At 34.8% G+C, this 27,356-nt stretch overlaps 1 protein-coding gene across 8 annotated transcripts in view; it reads right to left on the bottom strand.

Annotated features, from left to right (window-relative positions):
* Positions 1–27,356, bottom strand: part of LOC122815566 (protein mono-ADP-ribosyltransferase PARP12-like) — a 981,818-nt gene that overhangs the window by 822,794 nt on the left and 131,668 nt on the right. For all 8 annotated transcript variants that reach the window (XM_044088163.1, XM_044088164.1, XM_044088168.1 and 5 more), the window contains exons 2-3: positions 27,053–27,182; positions 686–944 (exon numbers count right to left, since the gene is read on the bottom strand). In XM_044088163.1, the coding sequence (XP_043944098.1) occupies positions 686–944; positions 27,053–27,182 (389 nt within the window). The remainder of the gene's footprint in view (positions 1–685; positions 945–27,052; positions 27,183–27,356) is intronic.

Below are 27,356 nucleotides of genomic sequence, written 5' to 3'. Positions count from 1 at the left end.
GCCATGAGCCAGTGGAACTCCTTGAGCTTTAATAGGTGGCTGAGTCAGAACTGAGAATCGGTTCCGAACCCAACCAGTAAGAATGTGAGATAGGACAACATAACACCATGACTTTCAGTTACTTTACACAACTTTTAAACTTGAAAGGAAAAAAACAGCTCTTCCATTTAAAAATATGATTCAGTCTCACAATAGTTAAAACACAAAACTCCTAGCTTTAAAGTTTTCTGAAGAAGAAAGTGACACAATACAAAGAATATTTAGAAAATGGAAGTTAACTTATCTGTCTAAGGAACAGCACCAACCCAACCGTCGATCCTCAAAAGCCCCACAGCAGCAGTAGAGCTCTGAAGGGCTTGACAACCAAACTTGTCTTTTAGTCAGCTCAGCTCAAGCTGCCTGATAATTTGGGCATAAAGATGGTGCCCTGAAGTTTTATAAGCTGGCCAGCTCTTATACCCTTGGCGGGATATAACCTATATAGCTAAAGCTGCTGCAGCAGTGATCAATGTGATGAATATCAACAGCTCTCTGCAAACATTTTTTTAAAGAAATGTACACATTAAACAAGTACCCCTACAATGGGGCAAATATTGAAAAGACATTTTGCTAAACATTAACTTGATGGAAAAAATCAGATATAAACTTGTGTTATTTATCAGAAGCTATATTATGGATGTCTTACCTTTAGGCTTAGCATGGTTGGGGTTATTAATCAAATAACTGTTATGATACAATGACAGCAGATTAGGTATTGAGCTGTGTTCAAATCCCTGGTTCTCCAGCTTGATACATGCATTCTTTTCAAAATCGTGGGACCTCTTACACTTATCACCAAATCTACAGTTTCCATTTAGAAATTGCTGACAGATGTGCAGCCTTTGGCATTTTTCAAAAGTACAAGCTTCATCATTTCCATTGCTTTTGTTGTAAAGATGACACGCCTAGAATTGAAGGTAAACTATTTTTTAGTTAAAACAAACACACATCATCTCTTACAAAAGAATACTGTTATCACCATTACATAAAAAATGCAAAACTGTTCTCACAAGAAATCATTAATCCTGAACACAATCTTACTACAACAGAAGTAGAAATCCTGTGCATTCTCAACCATGCACATTGTAGGGGTCATTCTCTACACCAGTGACTGGTAATTCATTTTACTTATTACTGAGAAAGCAAAGAGGTGTGCCACGTCTGGACAGGAAGAAACAAAAAAATGTTTCAGCTACCTCAAGAGTTGACCACAGATGATGTATGGAACACAATTTAGTAGTTCTGGAAACAGAACATGGGAAAAAACAATATGGAATATCAGCAAACTGCCAAAAACGGCTCAAGATCACATGCTTCTCAACCTCTTAGCACAAGAATTATAAAAGTCAAAAATAATGGGGGGGGGGGCACAATAGCCTAAAATTAGGTACAGGTTTTAAATATTGCTCTTATAAACTTGGAAACTTAGAAAGAAGCAAAAACAACATTTTCCTTTAGAATGCATCTTCTGAAGGATATGAAGTCTCAGACTTAAATGTCTTCCATTAGTTAATTACTGCAATCAAATTTTATGAGCAACAGTCCAAAAGTATGAAGCAAACATCTGGACATTGTGCACAATTTTGGGCAGCTGAAAACTGCTTAGGGACAATAAAGGTTATATCTGTTTTTGAGAGTGAGAATGCGAGACAATGTCATTAGCACCTGTTTTATAGAGGAATGTTAATGTTAGAAACAGTGACAGAATCTAGTAGTGCACTGAAGACAGCTACACTGCTGGGCAGAAGAATATATATGATCATAACTGATGTAGGATTTACCCAGGACTTGATACCGTCTGCCTCCATACTGAATTCTGAACAAGTAAATTTTACTGGACTACACTCACGGTCAAGCAGTGATTACTAGTATTATACACTGGAATTAATAAAACAGATCTACTTTTTTTTTTAAAATAACTGCATGCATAGCAAGGTGCTTTCACAGACAGTGGAAAGCAAAGGCATGCTTCACATTCCCTGCATGTGCCTACATTTTCCCTGCCTGTACAGTAGCAAGTAGTCTCTCAATAGCAGGTAGGCTGCATCACTGATGCTGTAACATTACAGTTTTTGTTCCAGGAAGTTTTAAACTTTTTTTTTTTAATCTTAAAATAATCACTCACTCAAGGTTTGTAAGCAAACAGAAAAAAATAGCGTAAATAAAAAGTAGTGGACTAGCTGCATACTGCTCTTCACTATACTTCTTTCATTAGTCAAGCTCGTTCGTTAACAGAAGAAACGCCAAACAAGGCACTTAGATTATTATTCCACTTTATGCTTCAGTTATTAGAAATAATCTTGAATGTGTGTGTGTTGATTTCTAGTCTCTACAAACATGAACAAAACTGGAAGATTTTTAGCTGAAAGTAACTTGAATCACAGAAAAACATTGCACAAATAAAAGTATTGCACCTAATATTTCTGTATTCTACCTCCTCACCTTCCCAGGCAGTGTGGCTCACCACAAGAAGCTTTTATTCTGTTCTCAAGTTGCAAACTCAAATAGGCAAAACTAAACGCATTTTTTCCTTTTAATTTATTTAGCTCACAGAAAAGCTTAGGGGTACAGCAAAAAAAACGTAAAGTGAGAGGAGTAACTTACACATAAGAGAGTGATATAACCAGTTCCACTTATCACTTTCTAGTACATCTATGCAGGGTGCAAAAGTAATGTAGGAATCACACCTGCACTCTAATTCTCAAAGCAGGGAGTCTTTTGGTTTGGACACGATTCCACTTACTCTGTGTATTTCTGCTTAATGAGATGCAACAAATAGACATTGCCATTTACTGCAATGTCCCAAGAAGAAAAGTGTAAATAGTCTGAACATTGGCTATGCGAATTATGCGTCTGGCTAACTGGCATTAATATGACAGTTTTTCAGAAGAATTTTAAACAACGTATACATTTCCATATTATATAATACATAAACAATTACATATTTTCCATATTATATAATACATAAACAATTACATATTATATATATATATATATATATATATATATATATATATTATATACACACATCTATATATATATATATATATATATATATGGACAAGCGACCGACAACGACGAGTTGACCGATTGAATCCCGACAGCCGGAAGACCGACAAGGGGAATGTGTATGCGACCTGGTAAGTATGCGATAGTGAGGGATTTAGGAGTAGGGAGCGGACAGGTAAGTGTGCAATAGTGAGGGATGTAGGGTTAGGGTGTGTGATAGGTGAGTGTGCGGTAGTGTCGGAGCTTGGGGTTAGGGTGAGTAAGTGAGTTAGGGTTAGGGTGCAGGTAGGGAGAGTGGTGCAGTGTCGGAGCTTGGGGTTAGGGGTGGGTAAGTGAGTTAGGGTTAGGGTGCAGGTAGGGAGAGAGTGTCTTGATAGTGTGAGCTTGGGGTTAGGGGTAAGTGAGTTAGGGTTAGGTGCAGGTAGGGAGAGTGTGCGGTAGTGTCGGAGCTTGGGGTTAGGGTGGGTAAGTGAGTTAGGTTAGGGTGCAGGTAGGGAGAGTGTGCGGTAGTGTCGGACCTTAGGTTAGGGTTTGGGTTAGGGCTAGTGGATATGTCCTGTAGTGTACTGTGTTGTTTACGGTAGTGTGTCGGTGTTCTGGTTTCGTGTTTTGCGTTGTCGGTACTTTGTGTTGTCGGTCGCTTGGTGTCGGTGATTTCTTTGTCGGCTAATCAAGCTGTAAATAGTAGGGGACCCATATATATATATATATATATATATATATATATATATATATATATTATACACATATATATATATATCTATATATATATATATATATATATATATATATATATATATATATATATATATATACATATATATATATATATATATATATACACATATATATATATATATATATATATATATATATATATATATATATATATATATATATACACACATATATATATATATATATATATACACACATATATATATATATATATATATATATATATATCTATATATATACACATATATACACACACACACAATAAAGCATATCCATCACATGCATTTAAAACATGTATATTAACAGTGTAGAAAGAGCATCACATGTATGACAGCAACATTTATTACAAAATTCTAGCTAAAATGAATTGCTGTTAATATGCAGTGTAGAGCAACATAAAATATACGAGCACAGACATTTATTACAAAATGCTAGCTAAAGTCAGATTTATAAGATAGCTGCACATTAATCAACAGCTTAATTTCAGCCCTCCCAGAATGAAAACAGCAAGAAAAAAATCAACAGTGAAATTTATGCTTGGGTAAAATGCAGTTACTGACTAGTAAGTACACTGCATGGATGCCAGCAAAGAAGACATTTGGAAAACCTGGAAGAAAATCATGCTGGGCAGGTGCGAGATTCAAGCTGCTGCATCCAGCTTCTTCAGAGTATATTTTCCTGGTGGATAAAAGACATTTGTTGATACAGAACAAGTTAAGGAAGAAATAATTTTTCCAACAAAAATGAGCCAACAAGCAGAGAAGGACACTGCCTTTCATTCTTCTGACAATAAAGCTCATAAAGAGACTTTGCCAGTGAAATATTTTCCAACTGTCCAAAGGAAAATGCTTGAGACACAGAAAAAAGCACAGGTGTTGACTAAAAAAAACCAGGACCTAGGACTTGAATCAATGTCTGATGCCAGGAGATGTCAATGATCAGGAAGACCACCATCACCACTGAAATTAGTAAAGAACTACGGACTATAAAACATCAAATCAGACTTGTGAAATATGGCTTTGCAAAAAAAAAAAAAAATGGCTGAGAAAACACTGGACTTTTGTTGACTTTGTTAAACTTATGGGTGGACTGTACTCCACATTATGTCATTAATGTTTAGAAGGACACTACAAGGAAAAAAAAGGAAGCAACTTCAAGTACAACAATTTGTTTTGTTATTTATATTTGTATAAAACATTTCATAATACAAACTGTACGTTATAGGGTTATGCAGTTTTGTGGAGTGTGCAGTCTGGAGTATTTTAAATATGGGGGGATTCTAATCAGTGACTGTTGAGCATAGGTTCATAAAAGGTTACTAGGCTTACAGTCATAGGGTCTTTGCAAGCGTAGCCATGTTATAACCAGAGTACACTTACTAACCATAGCGAGTTGGTGGCTGTTAGAGCAATTCTGTGATCAGCATCAACTGCATCTGTTGAGAGGCATGGGTGCCACCCCCAGAGTACATTTATGGTCAACCATCCAGCTGTCCACGTTGTGCATGAATAGGGCTATTGTAGAGCTCTGCTTCACATGGAGTGGGAGCTTATTCCAGAGGAGTGGCAATCACTAGGACATATATCTGTCTTTCCAGCATGTTCTGTTAATATCACAGGCTAGGTTGAGATCCCTGGAGTGACTTATTCTTGTCTCTTTTGAGTTGCGGATGTGCAGCATTTCCATTAGAGAGGGTCCGAGACTGCTTTGTATGCCAGGCAAAAGTCACCTCTCAGCAGTCTGTATGATACAGAGGACAGTGACAGAGCTTTCAGTCTTTCCATGTATGCCATGCATTGGAGGCCATGGATTCTCTTGGTTAGAAATTTCTGTGGTCTCCAGTTGCTGCAGGTGTCTGATGAGGTACATACAGAAGGGAGCATTATATTCAAATAGTGGTCTGATAAGGGTCAAGTACAGCAAAGTTCTAACCTCCCTGGTCTTCACTGCTATGCCCTTATTTCTGAGATGCACAATGCAGAATGCTTTTCTTACTATTACGGACACATGGTGATTGATGTTTAGATTGCTATCAACCTGTGTTCCCACGTCTCGCACCATTGAGTTTGAGTTTAGAGGGTGCTACCTATATCATAATTAGCAGGGGGCTATTACTTTGCTAAAGGGGATAAGGAGACATTTTTATGCATTATGTTTTAGTCTGTGAGGTTGGCACCAATCATTTGTCTATATCAGCTCTTTCTGTAAAATGTTAACATCGTTGGTGGGACTCTATGACTGGGCCCAGTTCAAGTCCTCTGCAAACCTGGTAAGCCACAGGCCATCTACCTTCACGTGGACATCCAAGAAATAGATTCCAAAAAGTAGAGGGCCCAGCACAGATCCTCGTGATACCTCAGTGGTGAACTGGTCTACTGGTAGAAGTGGACTCCCCATTTTTGACAGTGTGCGTTCTGTTGGTGAGCCAGTTTGCTACCATCTAATAATGTATGGGTTAATCCCCAGCTGGGAAACTTTCTCTAGGATACCTGAATAGGGGATTGTGTCAAAGGCCTTGGTTAAAATCAAGATAGGTGGTATGTACTGTTCTGCCCTCATCCAGGACTTTGGTGAAATTCTCAAAGAAGACCACTAGGTTTAATATGCAAGATCTACCCCTGACAAAATCAAACTGGGTCAGGTCAAGGGTTTGAAGGTCACCTATGTCCTTGTGGATAAGGGCATGATGAATCTTTCCATGGTCTTGCAGATAAGGCTGGTTAGCCCTATAGGTCGATACTTTCCAGGGACAGTTGAAATCCCCTCTTTCTGCAAGGGGATTACTGTTTCTATTCTCCACTCTGCCAAGACAAAGACAGTTTTCAAGCTATGTTAAAGACAGTGCCAACTGGCTCCACTAGGTCTTGTTTTTGATTGTTTAGTAAGCAGCCTAGGATGTTACCTGGTCCTACAGAGGCCATGTTTGTGGCCTTGGAGAGTGCTTGCATGACTTATTCTTTGGAGATGCTCTGTAGAGGATAGATGTTAGGAATGCTTTGGGGCATGTCTGTTGGGGATGGGAGGGTGAAGTTATTGCCAAATCTGTCAGATAACAGGTTGGCAATTTCCTCAGGTTCAGTGTGAGTAGTACTGTCCACTCTAAGTTCAGCATACAGCTGAGCATTCCTGTTTAGGCTTCAGATGTAGCTAACGAATGCCTTATGATTGTCTTTAGCTAGGGCTGCTAATTTAGACTCGTAGCTAGCCTTAGACGACTTAAGATATCTGATTTGCTTGTTCAAGTTGTGGAGGTATTCTTCCTCTGTTGAGTAAGTTCCATTCTGTTCTTAGATATCAGTTTCTTTCTTTTGTTGTACAGCTTTTCCTGGCCATCTGAATTAAAGTCCAGGAACCTCATAGTGATCATGTTTGTGCTCATGTAAGTCACCCAATCAATAGAAGGACAGCTGAAATTTCCCATGACCAACATGTTTGGCTGTATACTGAGCGACTCTAGCAAGTCCAGATACGCGGTGTGCTTTTCCTGGTTCATGGTAGGGGACCTGTAGCTAGCGAAGATGTGGAGGCGTATTTTATCTATAGGTACTTAGACCTGGAGTAGCTCAAGAAAGTCATACGGTTTTACCAGTCTTGTGGTGAACTGGGATTTAATGAAGATGGATATACCCCTAATTCTGGTTCTTTCAAGCTTGTTTTGGGGTCTGAACATGTTGGCATTGTAGCATTGTACGACCGAGGTGCTCTCAGCAGCCTTGAACCAATTCTCAGTGACTGAACAAGCATCAGCATCTTCCAAGGTGAGGAGTGTTTCCAGGAAGTGCAGTTTACTGTTCAAACTCCTAGCATTAAGCAGCATGACCTTGAGTTTGTCTTCAGTGGATTTGTTTAAGCAGGAAACTTTGTTTGTACATTGCCTAAAAAAGGCACTATGGGGAGGCAAGCATATTTGCCGGTATCCAAAAGCCTCTCTGACAAAGCAGTGTGGACTGTCAACCATGTCTTCCCAAGCAGACAGATATATACTGGATCCCCCTGGAGTAACACCAGAAGCTAATCCAATTAACAATTACATTTTACTGAATTGTAAGAAACATTGGCTTTACAGTATAACAAGTGAAGAAAGGCTGAACAGAAGCAAGTTTAAGTTAATAAAATGCTGTGATCTTGGGCTGTTTCCACATACACTTGGGCAAGGGAGGAGGATTACACTGGTGGTGAGGTGTAAAAGTGCACTGATTATATTATATGTAGAATTAGGGTGATGATTTCCCTTGTTTTAACAAGGGTGGAGGCCTAGATTAATGTCCTTGGATTAAGCTATAAGGAAGTTTTTCTCTAAGCAAATAGACTTGAAAAAATAAGACAAATTGATGAAAGCCATGAAAAGTTACATGCTTTTTGTAAAGACATTAGCTTTTCCCCCTGTTAGCAAATATACTAAGTGACAGACAAGTCTGCAGCTGAGGGCAGTTAACCAGGGGAATTCTGTATGTTCTACTTTGACAGAAATTTTAAGGATTCCTTCAAGCATCTGCAAAGTTGTTTGTTTTCTCACTGCTGACTCCTTTTTCATGGAGACCAGCTGACTGCAGACACAAGCAATTTAATCTTGAGAGTTTTCAGCATTCTGCAAAGCTTAAACATACAATGTTAAGTAGTTCAGTAAAAAATAAAATCTGAAATTATGGGAAGTGAATAAGAGGTATCAGCCACTCCAGCAGCCTTAAAATTTTTATGCATTTAACAGAACAGTATATTTTTGTGTCTTTCGGCTTTTTCTTAGTTAGGGGTCGCCACAGCGGAACTCCGGTCCGCTAATGACTGGCAGTAGATTTTTACATACTGGCTTGCCGGGCCTAACGCACAACCTTCAACGAAGGAACGCCCATTCACGCATGTCGCTACACAGAAGACGCTCTAACTGAGAATCGAACGGGCAGCGTCTAACTGTGAGGCGACAACGCTACCGCAGCACCACAGAACAGTATATAATTTAGTTTTATTTAAAGAGAGCCAGTGTCCTTTTATTAGGGCTAAAAGGTAAAGCTTTCTAAAAGTATACAACTTGTTTTTCACATTTGGATGGAGAAAGAAAGAAAGAAAGAAAGAAAGAAAGAAAGAAAGAAAGAAAGAAAGAAAGAAAGAGACTATTTTCAGTAAGTGGGAACAAAGGTTGTAACTTTCAATTTAGCAAGGGTAAAGCAAATTTTATATTAGGCTATGCTGGTGGGTGCAGCTGTCAAATTTATGTGGTTGTTCCTATCTAGAGGTTAAACTTTATTTCCTGAAAATGAAAGTGTCTGTTCTAAGTTAAAAGTGGATAGAGCAGTTCTTAAAATGTATTTAGTTTTTTTGTCTGAGAGTTTCATTAAAGCAAAAAGACTTGAAAATGTGACATAGGTTTAAATGGAGAAAATAAATAATGGCATAAAAGATTGGCCAGCGAAACATTAATGTATGCATGTAAGACAAAAGTAGGAAATACACATTGAAAAAACTGTCATGTATAATAAGTGGGAAAAATAGCCTTTTATCATAATGGCTACTCTGTCCATAGTACACTAGAATATAAATTACATTACAGCTACAGACAAAAAAGAAAGTGTGTTGAGTTATGTTAATAAATGTAGAGTGTGAATAGCAATGCTACAGGACACATGTTTGGAGAGAAATAAGCATGTGAATTTGTCAAATAAAGGTTTCAGGATAGATAATCAGCAGGATACTCGGGGCAAAGAAAAAGGGAAGTGATGATACTGATTGCCACAGTGACGCCAATAGTGACAGAAGAGGGGGAAAAAAGACAATAACAATAGATTTGTGTAAGCAAGGGGCTAATGGCAAAGGAGGAGGATTACACTGGCATGTATTTATCACCAAAAACTGGTATTACAGAGCTTAAGAACATTTTGGGAGGAATAATCAACTTTCAGCAGGAAATATTACTCACAGATGGGCAACTGAACTTGACTTGCAATAGTGAGGATGTATACGGGGAACCTAGAAAGGAAAAATATAACAAAGAAGGTTAGATTTCTGACGAAATTAATGAAAATATGTGGCATAGAAGTTATACGTTCAGTAGTAGGAACTCAGACACAACTTGCATATTATTCCCAAAAGTACAATAACTGGACTAGACTGGCTAGAAATACTATTCATCAGGAACATGTGCATTTAATTGAAAGCTTCAACAAACATCCAGTAACTATTTTAAAAAAAAATTCAGGATAAGGAAGTAAAAATGAGAAACTAGCACTTTCCAACAAACCTGTTAAAATAAGAGGAATTTAAGAAATAGGTAGTGGATATTATTTGAGTTACTAGAGAAGGTAGAATTTTCTTCGAAAGGGATAGCTAGTGAGTGGGATAAAATGAAAGGAGTTTAAAAACAGAGTAAATATAAAAGTAATGGGAAACGTTTAGACTGGGTGACAAAAAAATTACAGTACTGCAGAATAAGGGGAATCTCATGGAAGAAGGGGAGCAACTACAGTGCATTAAAGAGAAATAATATGCAGGAGTTCAGAAAGTCTGCTGTTATGCAACTATTTCTGATAACTACAGAGCAAAAAAACATTTAGCAGAACAACTTAGGCAACAGAAAGTGTCACCAAACTTAGGGAGCTTATGACAAGAAAAATAACCACAGATCATTTACAGGTTCATAGGTTAGTACTAAGCTAACTGCTCTTACGAGCCATTTTAAGCCTAGCCAATTATCCCTTGTGAGACTCAAAGCCTGCACCTTGTGTTTGTAAGGCAAACACCTTAACCATTAGGCCACCCTCCCAACCCATATTAAAGTTATTTTGGAAATGTTATAAAAATTTGTATAAAGCAGAGCAATGTGGAAACCAATAAAAAGCACAACTGGAAATATATGTGAAGACTTGATGTGAAGTTTAGAGGAAGATTTGGCTCCAACAACTAATAGCCAAGATAGGAGCAGATGAGATAAAAACGGTAACGTATAACCAATCTGCAGAAAAATCTCCAGGAATAGATGATATTCCTATGGAGGTTTGGAAGTTAAAGAAGAAAGTGATAAAGATCTGGAAGATTTTGTTTAATAGTAGCTAAAAAGGAGGGTAAGCACAAGCATCTTGGAAGAAAGCTGTGTTGTTGTATTACCCAAAGACTCATCAGACCCAGCCACATAAAGACTCATTTCAATTTTAAATCTTGATTATAAAGGCTTAGTCTCTGTATTAGCTAAACAAATTTCAAAGCCGTTGCCAAAATTAATACATATGGATGTATGTGGTTTTGTGGAGGGAGGCAAACATTTGATAACATTGACATTTCAATGATGATCTAAAGGAAAGCAGAATGTAAAAAATAACACTGTTGTTGGTGGGTGCTGATGCAAAGAAAGCATTCAACACAGTAAACTGGGATTTTATAAGTAGGGCAATAAAAGCAATTCTCTTCCCTGATAAAAAAAAAAAGGTTAATTAAGAGAATATATAAAGTATTGGAGGCAAGAATTAATGTGGGAGGATTCATCTCCAATAAGTTGTGTTGAAATGGAGGAACCAGCAGAAGTGTACTTTTTACCCTTTGCTATCCGCTTTATATTTACAGACATTGGCAAAGAAAATAAGGGACTCCAAAACTTGAGGATATTATTGTTATGGTAACCAGGAAAAAGTTGTCTTTATTTGCAGATGATGATATTTTGTACTTAATAAATTCAGGAAAAAAAAAACACACAAGTAATCTCCGTGGTACCCCAGAAGTCTCAAAAACAACCCACTACACAAGTGTAGTGGGTCCAGAAACAAAACGGTGTAAGAAACTTCTCTGTGTGGAAGATTTTCAATCCATATATCTCTAGTTAATTAATGTATATTAATCAGATCAGACAAAAGTAGTAGAAGTAGCGAACCTAAACTCATCTTAAGTAAAAAAATAAATAAATAATAACAAAAATATATAATTGTACAGAATTACTAAGTATTTGAAAGTAATCCAAGCAAGGCAGGCAGTCTGTTTCCAGTCCAAAATCCTATCCTTTATTAAGTACACAGACAAGCGATCCAAGTAAAACAAAAATAGAGTAATAATTTGCTTACAAGCTTTCTAAACATATATATATATATATATATATATATATATATATATATATATATATATATATATATATATATATACTTTCAGGCAAGGGAGTGGTTTATTGTGCTGTAAAACAAATTGGTACACATGTTAAATTCACATCCCTTCCCCCATCAGTGTGACATCTGAGCTGGTCCTGCCCTACTTAGTACCTGTCATAATAATATAACCCTTATGTACTTTAAATAAAATTTATAATGATGTGGTACCTCTCATTTAACCAGATTATTAAGTCTGGGATTTTATCCAAGACAATATACTACATGACTGGAAATATATCAACCTTAGTCCGTTTGGCAATCAAAAATGTGTATATATAAATATATACATATACACTCTGCATGCAATAAAATCAATTGTAAAAATCATATTCTATTTTTATCACCTATTGTTAACAAAGACACTTTCGTCCTTCTAGACTTCTTCAGGTCTGTGTACAAGAACCCTAAAAACTATCTATAAAAATATATATAATTGTATAATTAGTTAGTACTGTTATTACACATAATTTTGAATAAAGTGGAACAAAAGAGAACCAGAAAAAGAAAAAAATAAGAAAAAATGTATGATGATGGAAACAAAATATACACTTAAATTACAACTGATTTAAAATGGTATTTAAAACCAACTGATAGAATAAAATAAAATAAAATAAAACATTAGTTGTGTAAACAATGTGGCAATTCAGAAAAGAACATCTCAGTTTTGTGGAACATTTTGAGACAAGTCTTTTTGTCATATAAAATTAATGAACATAAAAAGGTTATGGCTGTAAACTATGTAAACACTAATGACTTGGTTCAGCAATAACCATATTTATGGAGACAAAATAAAGTATTTAGAGTATACATTAAAAGGGTTTTGGTTATGGCAGCTAAGGATATGTGGGAAAAAGCTAAATAAAAGAAAACAAAAACTGAGAAAGTTAAGTGCCTGTTTTTGGCTACAGTTAGTAATATACAAGCAGTTGTTTTTAGTCCTTTTAGTTTTATATACAGATCACACATATTTCTATCAACCATAGGAGAAGTTGTGGACAATAATGAAATTAATACTGAAAGAGAATTGAAGGAATTTAACTAGGAAGGAAAGAGGGCAAGAGTTAACAGGGATCAGTAGAACTGAAAAAGGTGGTTTAGGATTACCTGATTTGAAGTGATATTTTAGAGCTACACATAACGCAAGTAAAAGGTTATAATTCAAAGTGGAAAAGGATTATGACAAAGCAGGGTAATGTAATAAAAGCAAAGTAATATGGAGTATGTGGAATTTTGGATGCAGATCCTTAAGGGGAATAACCACCACCATACATAATATATTCAGTGGGCTGCGGTGGTGCAGCGGTTAGTGTTGTCACCTCACAGCAAGAGGTTCTCCAATTCGATTCTCGGCTGGAGTACCTTCTGTGCGGAGTCTGCATGTCCTCCCCATGGTCACGTGAATTTAAAGACATGCAGGTAGGTGTGAGCATGTGTGGGTGTGCCTTCTTTGAAGGTTGGGCGCCATGCTGGCAACTAGACACCATACAAATTCACTGCCAATCATTAGCGGACCGGAGTTCCGCTGTGGCGACCCCTAACTGGGAAAAGCCGAAAGACAGTTTTTATACATATTATATTCAGAAAGTTGCAAAAAGTATTCTAAAGACTAAGCGAACAAGGGAATGGAGAAAGGAGATTTTGCCAATAGGGATTACTGCAAGAAGGTATAAAGAAAATAGGCAAGAGGAGGCCGGATGAGAGAAAACTGGCAAAGGGAGCAAATAACGAGAAAGAAAAAGGTAACTGAGTCAGGCGAGAACAGGAAGAAGTTTGGACTGCAGTTTGGAGACTGTCTTTCCTATCACGGATTGATAGCAGAGAATAGGCAAACAGAAAGGGATGGGGGTCCCCAAGTGAAATTCCTGCTCTAATTTGTTAGTTAAATCTAGAAAAGGGGATAATTAGCAGGGTGTATAACATACTGCATGATAACTATAAGAGTCAATTAGAGGAAGTTAGAAAAGAAAATGGGAAGACAGATTGGAAAACCAACTTACAAGGAAACAATGGGGAGGACATTTGTATGTCTCCCAAGTACACAACAAAGTCCAGAAGGCTTAGGATATTTTCTTGAACTGTACATGAAGTACTCAATATTGTAAGAGAGACAAAAGACCAGTAAGAGGAATCTTTAGAAAAGAGAAGGAGCAAATTACATAGTAATAAATGCAGAGTAATGTTCAGGAGTAGGAGTGAGGTTTAAAGGAAGGTGGGAATTGAGTGATTTAAATAATGCTGGACTGAAAAACAGCTGAAAACATGTAATGTATAATGTGTGTAAATGGACAAATGCTAATACGGTTTGTTTTCTATTAATGTGTGTGTGCCTATGTCTTAAGTGATAATTTAATAACCATGTTTAAAACAAATTCTAGCGAAGGTCAATCCTAGTAATAATCAGGCATACAAACAATGCTAGGGAAGAGCAACCCAAGAATACGACAAAAGTGCTGCTGTTGAGGCCCAAGTTGCAACCCAAAGGAATACGGTACAGAGCTCAGGGTTTGTATGAATACATGAGGTGTATAGTAGAAGGAAGGCTAGAATAAAGATACTGTCAAGAACCTGGAGATGGGGGATAAAGTACAGAGACAAAGACATATTTAGACAGAACACTATAGTGAGAAGGAAACTGGAAAAGTAGATAAAACAACTAACAGCCACATCAAAATCACATTGCAGTTGCTGATGTTGTGTCCTCTCACAACTTTCTTAATTTTATGGGTTATATTCCACAAGTTCTCCATGCAGTTTGTTTAAGGACTTGTAAAAAAACACAGTTGAAAATAAAAAGGTATGAAATTAGTTTTGTGACCTGATCATGCATATGGCAGATGTATTAGGATCTAAAACTCCAAATTTGGGTATACCACTGTTTAATGTGATGTATGGCCAGACGTCTGCTGAGCACAAAAACTACTGGGCCATACTGAGCTGGACTGATGCATTACAGTGATTAAGTTCCTGTCACCAAGAAAATAATGTAAGACAATGGTGAGATATACATGATATGGTAGAAGCAAGCTTGGCTACTCTCCTGTTGGCCTGGTCAGATTTTCCCAGCAGAGTGGCACTGAGACTGGTAAAGATTGTGCAGGTAGACAGAAATCTGGTCAGAAGAAATTTGTGCATATAGGTAAATCTGGCATTTTCTATTAGGAAAGCCTGGATTCTGTGTAGCTATCAAAGTTGCTGGTGTGCTTTTGGGATTTTTTTTTTCATTGATAGTGGACAGTTTATAATCTTACATAACCATTATTAGCTTTAATGCAGAAGTTATGGAATAGAGTGGAGTCAGGGATGGTACTTATAAACAAGGCTTTCATCTTGATGCAATTGAAAGGATGCCCGGAATAGACCAAGACTGTTTACCACATTGCTATGACAGAGTGAAAGATGGTGTCATGCATTTTTGAAAGGTCCAAAAACAGAAAGCCAGCTTAATTTAGTACAGATGTAATCCAGAGAGAAAAAAACAGCAGCTTCTGTGCTACATCCTGGCCAGAAAACATATGCCAATAGAAATAAGATTGTCATGGTTGCAAAGAGCTGTTTATGGGTAAGTTATTCTTTCTTAGTGATGCGACAGAAAGGTTATAGGCCTCCCTTGTTTTGTGATATTTCCACTGCTTAGGGAAATAGGCTTTATTAACAAAACAATTTATGAGTACAGTGAAAAGACAGACTATTGTTTCTGCTGTGAATTCAAGACATGCATTCAGAAGTTTGTCAACAGGTGAAGCACATTTAAGATAAGGTAAAAGTTTCTAAATGGAACAGGTTGGGTCAGCTGGGACTGGGAGAGAAGAATTAACTGAACTTGAGGGAGGTGCCAAAGCACTACACAAGGAACAGCAAAGTGGAATTCTACATTTACAGATTAGTTTGAGGTGCTCACTAAATTTAGTGACTATATTTGAAGACAACAGACTGGGTAAATGGTTGGTTGGGATTTCTTCACTTGTCTGAGTAGCTAACAAAGGTTTTGTCAGGGTAAAAAAAGTGTGTTGGCTTTGTCTTCCATTTGACTCCACCCTGGTACAGAATCAATGTTTTCTGCCCTCAGTTTGTCCAAGTACTAGACACTTAATCTTTTAAGGCTAAATATCAATTCCTGTCAGAGTTTGGATTGACTAAGAAAGGGTACATCTGTGTCTGTGGAAAAGGGCAGGTCTACACTGGAAACTGTAGGCAGCAGTCTTTGAGAGTGTACCTGCATGCACAAACTTTGATAGCGTTACCTAGTGTTTGCTGTCATTGATCATACCTAAATAATAATAAGAAAGTTGTCCCTATTAGGATGACCATGCGGCCCATATGTGACCCATTCATTCACTCCATACTAGCTGGGTAGCCATATCACCCTTAGAGAGACACCTTATCAATAACCACATCTTATTTTTCAAGTAATGGGAGTTAGAGCTGATTGCCAGATGAACTCAGGTATGACTAGAGCTTTGGAATAGATCCCAGGATGGCATGATCCTGATGACTGGCTGTGACTTCATGGGTGTTTTTTTTTTTTTTGTTACTGTTGGGCCCAATAAGTTTTGATTCCAGTTCTTTGATACAATTCATCTAGCTCCCCAGAGAAAATGAATGAAACATATTCAAGGAAATCCTACAGCCTGAAAAAAGTTTGTCACCAGTATTGACAAATGCGATTGGAATTATAAACTCCACTGACTTGCACTTTCAGCAAAGCATTATTTAGTAAAATGCCGTTTGGTGAACTGTGATATATAGTCCATACTAACACTAAATAAGATGTATGTGCACAGTGGTGACTAAATAATTCCATAGAACATCAAGTATGGAAACTTCCAAGCAGCAGAGAGTTTCTTATTATGTTTCACTGTAAGCTACACAATATAGATAAAACAATTCAAACATATAATGTAATAAAAGCAAAGGAACTATAGCAGTTGTAGTTTATGCATGTCATCATCTCAGCTATTCCTCATTGTTTAATATAACAAGAACACAACTCCTTAAAAATAGATCAGCTGCCAGTCTTAAATATAACTTCTTTGGGTCCCATCTACATTTTTGGGTTTGACAAGTCACATAAGCAATGAAACAGTATTAGAAAGGGTAATCCTTATGAAATTTTATTCTTAGATGTATAAAATAGTATCATGAAAAAAATCAGTAAAGTTACAGTAAAAATAAATGGATAGACAACACATTCTCACTAATGGATATTGCAACTTTGTTAAAATTTGCTGTAGATGGAAAAAAATAAGCACTTTTGTCTTTACTCAGAAAACTTCATCAGAGGGGCGTGGCCAAGGATGAACACAGGATAGCAGCAGATTTCTTCAGCTCCACCAATTTCATTACACTGACAGGAATTAATTACTTAAAAAAATAATTTTTGAAGTAATTTTCTTTCTAAATATGTTTGTTTTATATAGTTCTTGAACTATATCTAAAAAAGAAAGGAAATTTTAACAATATTCCTGTCAGAAATCACATTGGAAATTTTCCTGTCAGTCTATCAGTCTGAAATGAGTTCCAGTAAGACAAATTCTCAAGACTCCAGCATCAAGAAAGAACTTCAGTCTCTGATAACTATAATCCAGCAACTTACTGCTAAGATGGATAAAATGGATACTAAAATTGATACCTTCATAGAAAAACTACAAAACAAATAGACTTGTTACATATAGACCTGCAACAACAGAAGATCCAGATGACAGGCATAGAAGAAGCTGTGAATGACATGGAAAATAGAATCCAAGAAGAGGAAATCAACATTGAGTTTCTGCTGAAACAAAATACACATTTACAAACAAAGCTGGATGACTTGGAAAATAGATCTAGGCGCAATAACATTAGGATTTTTGGACTGCCAGAAAATATTGAAGGTAACAATATTACTTCTTTTTTAACAACATGGTTCCCTAAAACTTTAGACTTACCAGAAGCATTCTCTTTTGGTATCGAAAGAGCACATAGATCTATAGCTAATACTAACTCTAACAAAAACTATCCTAGATCAGTTATAGTTAAGATTTCTATCATCTTTTGATAAAGAGATGGTTCTTAAATCTGCTTGGGCTAAAGCTCCTGTTAAGTTTAATGAGGCAACTGTGCGTTTTGACAATGACTATTCTCCCTTGGTAATAGCTAAAATAAAAGTTTTTCTGCCACTAATAAGGGAGCTTAAAAAAGCACAGTTTAAAACATACCTTCTGTTTCCTGCCAAGCTAAAAATCTTCCTTCCTGATGGTCCTAAAATTTTTGATGACTTAGACTCTGCTTTACTGTTTATCAAAAAAAATAAGATTTTGGATAAAATAGAGGAAATGGAATGGGCTAGTCCTTCATTAAAGAGACTGGCAACTGAAACTTCGTGGAAGACTTCTGAGAGGAAGAAGAGACTAAAGAACAAATGATTTGTTCTGTTTTTTTCTTTTTTTCTCTCATCATTTTACTTCATTATTAATCTTTTTAAATATAGTTCCTGCATTTCCAGAAAGCCACAAATGTTCTGAAAAAGATTTAATCAAAGTTATTCTCTGTGTGCAAAGAAATGTTTTGTTTTATAACCAGTCAAAATATCTGAGGAACTAATAACAAGCTATTATTCAATTTGTTTCTCTTTCTGAAAAAGAGAAGTAAGGTCAGTAATTTGATACATTTTTTTTTTTTTTTTTCTCCTTTCCTTCTTTTCTTTGTTTAAACAATGACATTCTATTTAGATTATGTAGTGGGTAAAGGGTGGGGGAGGGCAGGGAGAGAAGAGTAATGAAAATATGATAAATAGAATAATAACATATTTATTCCTTGTAAAAAGTTTATATGTTCTTCAAATGCTATTCCTAATTATACTTTCTTGATTATACTGCTTATGCTTGTTTGTAAATAATATGTCATGATTTAACTAATAATAATTAGAACTAAATAATAGTAAATAATATGTTTTATTTTTAACTCTATTAATATAAACAGTAAGTAATATTCCATTGTATATACTTCTTATAGCTTTCTCTTACATTTTTTTATTTCTGCCTTACACTCTTTTATTTTCTACTCTCTTTTTCTTTATTCTTTCTCTTTATTTTTTTTTCTCATATTAATATATAGAAATGCTTTTGATCATATAGACACAGTAAATAAGATTTGCATAAAATTGAGTTGGGACAATAATATTGAGTTTTATTACCTATTAATAACTTTGGGCTTAATTTCACTTACATAGAGGCTGTAATAACCTGCAAAATACATCGCGAAGGTTTTGTCATGTTTAGATGCATTTACACTGCTAAATGAATGTTTGTCACTAGTTTTTAACAAGTTTCCCGCCAAAATGTTAAGGGAGACAATCTGGGATGTGAGCTACTTCATGAACAGTGTCCTCATGCTGTTTCAAAAGCTTCAACTCTCAGAATTTTCACAGAGAAGCTGAAAGCAGTCAATCTGACCTTTGACCCAGATATCACACTGACACATCACAGATTCAGGAAGAACACTCTACCAGGAAGTAGAACTGATGCAAATGCGACTATGTGAAGGAAAATGAACTCTTTGACATTTAAATGTGAGTTATTTTATATAATTACTTAAATATCTATGTTATAATTCATAAAATATGTCAGTTATAATGATTTTAAATGATGCAGTTTCTTGTAGTAAGTAAATGTCTTATTTTAGAAGGCATAGAAAATGAAACATTTATTCAAGTGTTTTTGAAAATCTACTTGACTGCACCTTACTAATCTGTGTTCAAAACTTATGTTCCAAACATATACATTACTATAACTCATTTAATTCATCTGATTGACAAGCATAAATAACTTTATAACTCTATTCTGCAAGAAATTGTCTTGTGATATATTTTAAAGCAGTAGTATAGACATACAAAATACAGATTTTTTTTTACAATAATGCAAGTGTTTCTGAGAATTTGCATAACTATGCAGTATGATTTATAACAACTTCTATAAATATAATATTTTATTCTATTGACAATAATGAGTATGAGTAAAATGCTCATATACAAGCAATTCAAGGTTTTTTTTCTGGAAGCTGTTGACTGCATTTACATGACAGAAAATAGATGCATCTTAATATATGTAATGTCTGAACCATATTAGCCAAAGTTTTTGATTTAAATGAATGTTAGAACTTATTTTTACATACTTTGAATAAATTAATATGTAAATATGCCTTTTTTTTTTTTTTCTTTCTTTCTTTCACTCTCTCTCCCTCTTTCACGTCTTTTATTTCTCTCTCCTCTTGGTTCCTAATATCAAGTTTATTTGAATGCTATTTGAATACAAGTATATTATATTAAATAGATGTATATAGTAGTATGAATAGTTTTTAAAAAAAGTTTATTTTAGTTTATATGATGCTGTTTTATCAAATGTGTAGTCTTGTCTTGCTAGATAATTGAATTGAAAGCTGTTAATTTAAGTTAAATATAACCAGTATTAAATTGATAAGGTGGTAGCTGAGGTACTGCTGCTTAGGGTAGGGGTTAACTTGAGTGGTAAATACTACTCTAAGTTGGAGTTTTTAACTCCAGGCTGGATGCAAGGTTTAATCCTTACATTATTTTCACTTGTTCATTGTTACATGTATATAGTTTTGACATCCACAATATATTTTGTACACTCATTGTCACTACAAACAAAATTGAATCCTATACAAAATCCCATAAGAGATTCAATAAATACAGCTATATTTAAAGGCACACCTAAAGGAGGAGATGTAACATTACTTATGTTGTTATTTGTTATTTTGATCATAAGATTCTTAAGTTTTAAAAATGCCAAATGACATCTTTAAAAGGAATTTCTTTAAACATTAATGGATTGAATAATCCGTGTAAAAGGGCAAGCCTAATAAGATACATTAATTTACATAAGGCCAACTTAGTCTTCCTGCAAGAAACCCATCTCTTGAAAAAGATATTGATAAACTAGCCACAAACAAATATACAGTATTGGTTAGTTCAGAGCACACTCAGAAAAAAGAGGAGTGGCTATTTTATGGAATAAAAGTATGCCCATTCCTAAAACCATTAAGTCTTATCAGGATGACAAAGGAATGTTTTGTATGGTTACAATACAAATTAATGGGAAGAATTACACTTTAATTAATGTATATTGGATACCTGGAATTGGTATTAATACAGTGAAACATCATCTTGATAAGATCATATCATTCTCTATAGGAGATATTATTTTAGCTGGTGACTTTAATTGTATACTACATTAAAGTGATACTACCACTATAGGAAAAGAAGAATTACATCTAATGCAAAACATTTAAATGATTTTGCTAATTCTTATCATTTGAATGATATTAATAATCAGATAGATTCAAAATCATTACCATACACCTTTTTTCTAACAGATACAAAACTTATTCAAAAATAGATAGGGTCTTTATTTCTAACCAGATGGTAACAGATTTAATTAATTCCAAAATCATTTCATGTCCTATATCTGATCATAATTCAATTGTTTTTGAATTCATGATAAAAATACTCATAATGTTCAGATCAAAAGGATACCAGCATACTTAACTCAACTAAAAGACTATAAAGAATATATACTTTCAGAAGTACAACATTTTCTAGACATAAATAATACTCCTGAAGTCTCCATTGTCTATGTTTGGGATGCCTTAAAATCATATCTATATGGACAAAGTATAAGATGGTATAATAATAAAAGGAAATCTTGGGATAAGGAATTGTTAGATATTCAAAGTAAATTAGACTCTTATAAACATAATAATAAAGAAAATATTATGGATAAGAAAGTCATTGAAGAAATAAACAAACTAAATGACAAATACAAAGAAATTTTAACTCAAAGTTAAAATAACTCTAGAGAAATACAAGTTTTGTCTTACTCAATAAGCCCCAAATACTTACATAGACTTAAAAATAAAACAAAAGGTTGAATAAACAAAACCATATCAAAGAAATCTTTTCTCTAAGGAAAAGAAGAATGTTTCTAGTCTACCAGAAATACTAGATGAATTTAGAAATCACTTTCACAATATTAACAATAATAACATTAACATGGAACCTAAAGATAAAATAAAGGAGTTTATAACCACAAACATGAATAAAAAGCTTAATAAACAACAGATTAAACTATTGGACAAAAGTATTTCATATACAGAGGTTATTACACAAATAAATAAGCTTAAATCAAACAAAGCACCGGGTAATGATGGTATTATACCAGAGATATATAAAATCCTTTCTAAAAGTCTTCACTTATCAGACCAATGATCGAGTACAATGCCCCATTCGGGATGTATCTCGCCCAACATCTGCATCAATTGGAGAGACCCCAAAAGTTTCTCACCAAAAGGATAAAGGGACTCCAAAATCTGTCATATGCTGCCAGATTGAAGAAACTCCAGCTCTATTCAGTCGCATACCGTCTGCTCAGAGGTGACATGTGCCTGACATACAAGGCCATGTCCAACCCGGAATTAATGGACATGCTCCACCTCAAAAAATCCAAATCCACCAAAACCACTAGAGCAAGTGACTTAAACCTTAGCACGGATATAAATAGGACGTGCTGGAGGGATAGATTTATCACTCAGAGACTCCCTATGCTGTGGAATAGAGTCCCGGTCCCTGTGAGGCAGAGCACCTCGCTGGCTCTGTTCAAGAGAAATCTTGACCTGTGGATGGGAGATCGTGGGTTTACCCTGAATCATCTCTGTGTCACTGCTGGACAGAGGCACAACAAACTAATGGGTACAGTATTTTTTCATATAAGGGGTGGCGTAAGCCACAAAATTCGGGCTAGGCTTATAAATGCCTTGGGGCAGATAGCCTAGTATAAACCTATAAACCTATGAACATATTCATTAATACATAAGGTTTATATTTTGGCCCAAACTGAGTTAATAACCCCCCCATCTTGGCAATATACATTTATTTCGCCAATTTTAAAACCTAATAAAGATCCAACTAGATGTACTTCATATCGGCCCATCTCATTACTTAATGTTGATTATAAAATGTTTATGAGTATTTTTGCTGATAGATTGAAGACAATCATTCCCGGCATTATAGATATAGATCAGACAGGCTTCATTGTAAATAGAAATACTTTTGATAATATAAGAAGAACTTTAACATTAATTGATTTTGCAAATAGGAAAAAGAAAGATTTAACACTTATTAATCTTGATATAAGTTCAGCATTTGATTCAGTAAGTTGGGACTATCTGTTTACCTTACTGAAGTGCACAAACTTCTCAGATGCATTTGTAAATCTAATTGAGCATTTATACAAAGGAATTGGCTTATATTAAGGTAGGAACATATGTTTCACAAAAATACCCATTCTTAAAGGTACAAAACAAGGATGTCCACTTTCTCCACTATTATTCACTTTAGTAATGGAGCCTTGGGCTAATTTGATCAGAAACAGTACTGACATAGAGGGTTTTGAAATAGATGAAAATACAACATCAAAATGCAACATTTTGCAGATGATGTTCTAATTACATCAGCAGGATCTAATTCTTCTATGCAGTCTCTATTTGATAAAATGATGAATTTTAAAAGTATTTCTGGTTTAATATTCAATGAAGAAAAACTAAAATACTACCTATATATACAAAAAAATATTCTCATTAGTGATTTTACTAAATATGTACCCAATTCAGGTCAGATAACTTATTTAGGTATAATACTATCTAAAGATATTAAATCTATTACATATAATAATTATAATACCTGCTTTCTTAATATACAAAATCTTTTTAATACCTGGAATAGTATGTTTTTACTATGGAGGAGAGACTTACAATTATTAAAATGATAATATTCCCAAGATTTTATACTTAATACAATCAATAATACTTCCACCTACAAAAATAATTATCAAGAAACTGAATACACTAATGTTAAATTTCCTATGGGCACCTAATAGACATAGGATTGCATTAAAGAAACATACTAATAGCTGGTCTCAAGGGGGTATTTCTTTTCCAGACTTTAATTTATATACTATCTCTTCTATTGTAAAGTTATTACTTTATTAATAGATCAGTCATATGTCACAAAATGGAAAGATTATTGGGAGCTAATTAGTATGTACTTCATGAAAATCTCCTTAACACATAAAAATATGATTGTAAATAACTCCATGTTATGGTTACTAAAGGAATTTTGTACTTCACCTATTACACCTAAACATATGGTTTGTTACCCATTAAATATTATTATTAGCTATCGTAACTTTATATTCATGCACCCTAAGTATAGGGAATGGAATTTTATTATATTCCCTATAATGTATACTCAGGGTATGCTTTTGTCATCTACTTCTGAAGGAACTCATTTAGCTATAGATAATGATCTAAAGTACTGGTATCAGTTGATATCTGATAATAAAGTTAAAAATCTAGATTTCTTAAAACAAGAATTTGATCTAAGAGAAACTTGCTGGTTAGAGGTTCAGACCTTTAGACAACATCTCATTGATAGAATAGATCTAATGTCTATAACAGTTAAAGAATCTATTCCAACACTGATTGATTACTTGATATTAAATTTACAACATAAAGTTTCTGATAAAGGTAAACTTTCATACATACATAAAATTATCAGACAAGAAACTTTTTACAGTGTAGATACATACTGGAATTATTTCACTTCTATTAATGGGGACCCACCAAATCAACAAGATAAACAATATATATTGGAATCTGCCTATAGAACTACGTCTTCCATTGTCTGGAGACTTTATACATGGACATTTTACATAGATCTTTTATACACCTTTGATGATGAATAAAATAAATAATAAAGATAATCTATGTAAGAGATGTAATGTAGAAATTAATGCTGACTGGGCTCATATGTTTTATGACTGTATAAAATTGAAAGAATACTGGAAGTCAGTTAATGAATTTTTGCAGGCTCTTTTTACAGATAATTTCATTATTTCTAAATCTCTTATATTATTCAACACACCTGTACCTCAAAGTGTTAAAAAGGTTAAGCTTACCTTGTTATGGTCTATTCTAGCAGTGGCTAGGAAAATAATAACCAGAAATTGGATTTCAGATACACCTCCTTCGTTCAATGAATTTAAAAATGTTATGAATATAGTGTGCCATATGGAAATAAACACAATTAGGTCAAGAACAACTAGAAAAACATCTTATTATATTGTATGGGATAACTTACAAAATTTGTTAAAAAAATCCAAATTTCAATAGCATGGTATTTTAGTTTAATTAATTGATCTGATTGTAGTGGATGTCTTTGTAAATACTTTAGTTGTTTTGTTGAATGTTATAATCATATCTATTTTTAATTACTTGTATAAAATTGTTATGATATTTCTCTTGTATGTTAAAACAATAAACCTGTTTAAAAAAAAAAAGAACTGCAAAAAAAAAAAAAAGAAAACTTCATCAGACAAATTTTAAACCATAAATTAACCTTTTTATACCACAAACTATCCTTTTTATACCACACTTTATCATGTGGGTAAATGAATGAGACAGTCATGGTCAGCTAACACCATACTAATTGTGTTATCATTTAAAATGAAATTAACTTTCTTAGGGGTGGCCACGGTGGTGCAGCTCACAGCAAAAGGTTCTCCTGTTCGATCCTCAGCTGGGGTGCCTTCTGTGTGGAGTCTGCATTTCCTCCCTGTGGTCACGGGGGTTTCCTCCAGGTGCTCCAGTTTCCTCCCACATCCGAAAGACATGTTGTAGGTGGATTGGACACTCAAAATTGGCCCTAGGCATGACTGTTGTGTGTCTTCCATGGAAGGTTGGGCACCAGGCTTGCAACTCGACACCGTAAAACTCTACTGCCAATCATGAGCAGACAGGTGATCCGCTGTGGAGCCCCCTAACCGGGAAAAGCCAAAAGAAGAAGAAGAAATCAAAATTTGGAAAAAAGAGAATGCAGTTTTATTTGGGGTCCACCTTTAGTTATAAAAATTTGGATAGTAACACACTGTTGCATTGTAGTAGTATGCACCCTTCTTATGTTAAGAAGAATGCAGTTAAAAATGAAATGGTTAGGATAAAAGAGCTGATTTCAGAGACTTGGTACTTATTTCCTTACAAGATATATACAGTAAAAGGGGTTGCCCTGATTTGGTTCAAAGGGTATAGGGAAGGAACTAGGCAAAGAGGTATCACGATAGAAGAAACTTGGTATTGTCATCCAGTCATGCCATTAGTATTTTCAGTTGACAGAAAACAGATAAAGCTATTATTCCAAAAATATTAGGGAGTCTTAACAGCTAATGAAAAGATGTACCATATTTCAGGAAGTAAAACCACAAATCTGAAACAGCATTTTGAGATTAAAGACATACAAACTACTGAGTGTCAGGGAAAGTGGGCAACTTCAGATGTATGGGTTGCCCTTGTTGTTGTTGTATTTCTAATTCTAGTTTTTTTTGTTTGTTTGTTTTTTTAAATCTACTACTGAGTTACAGCAGACCTGGATTTTTTACATGCAACAGTGAAAATATTGTGTACAGTGCCATGTGCTCCTGTGACAATTTTTATGCAGGCAAGATGAACAAAAAATTGAGAGAAGACATACAAGTACAACTAACTGATAAAAACTGAAAACACGGGGAATGCATTATACAGGCACGCTGTCATCCGTACTAATTTTAAGATATTTTTATTTGCCATTTTAGATTCTCTAATCACCAGTGTTTTTACAGGAAACAAAGATGATAAACTATAACAGAAGGAGCTTTTGTGGCAAATCAAACTCAATGCTAATGAGCTTCCTGGATTAAATTATTTTTATGAATTACAAAGCAGCTCTTAAATAGCTATTTGTTAAATAAAGATCATTAGCTTACATATTAAATGCACTTATTTCATGTGCAAGAAGTGTAAACTGTTACATTACATAAATGGCAACGCAACCAATATGATGGTAGTTGATCACGATCAGTTCATTTACTCAGTCATACGATGAAGTGAATAACAAAGTTAATCTGTGAATTGGATTTACAAATTATCTGATAAAGTCTTCTAATCAAAGATGAAAGAGTTAGCGGATAGAAAGGAAAAATGAAAATTAAACATTTCAGACTAGAGGAAAAAAGATTACAAAGAACATTCTCTGTACAGTTATGTGAAACAGAAGTCTTGCTTACCCCTCGCAACAATGACACATCATTCTGAAGTAGCAGCACTCGTAGATGACTGTCATCCAGGTCTAAAAGGTCACCGTCACATAGAATCCTGGCATTATGCATAGAGTGGAAATCATGTGAATACCTGCATCTTTTTTTATAAGAAAAGAAGAGCACAGTAGAGGTTTAATATGCTTGAATAATGAAACGGTGTTATAAAATCCTATTGTACTAATGTAATCACAGAGAAGTATAATAAATCCCGTTTTACATCCACACTAGTAATGTTCTGGATCAGGCTTAGTACAGACTCTAAAGGTTTTTT

The sequence above is a fragment of the Protopterus annectens genome, chromosome 11.part0 (assembly GCF_019279795.1).
Source record: "Protopterus annectens isolate FY-2018-M chromosome 11.part0, PAN1.0, whole genome shotgun sequence".
Lineage (NCBI taxonomy): Eukaryota > Metazoa > Chordata > Ceratodontiformes > Protopteridae > Protopterus > Protopterus annectens.
The sequence above is the reverse complement of the archived record's forward strand: the minus strand, read 5'-3'. Positions and strand labels throughout refer to the sequence as shown.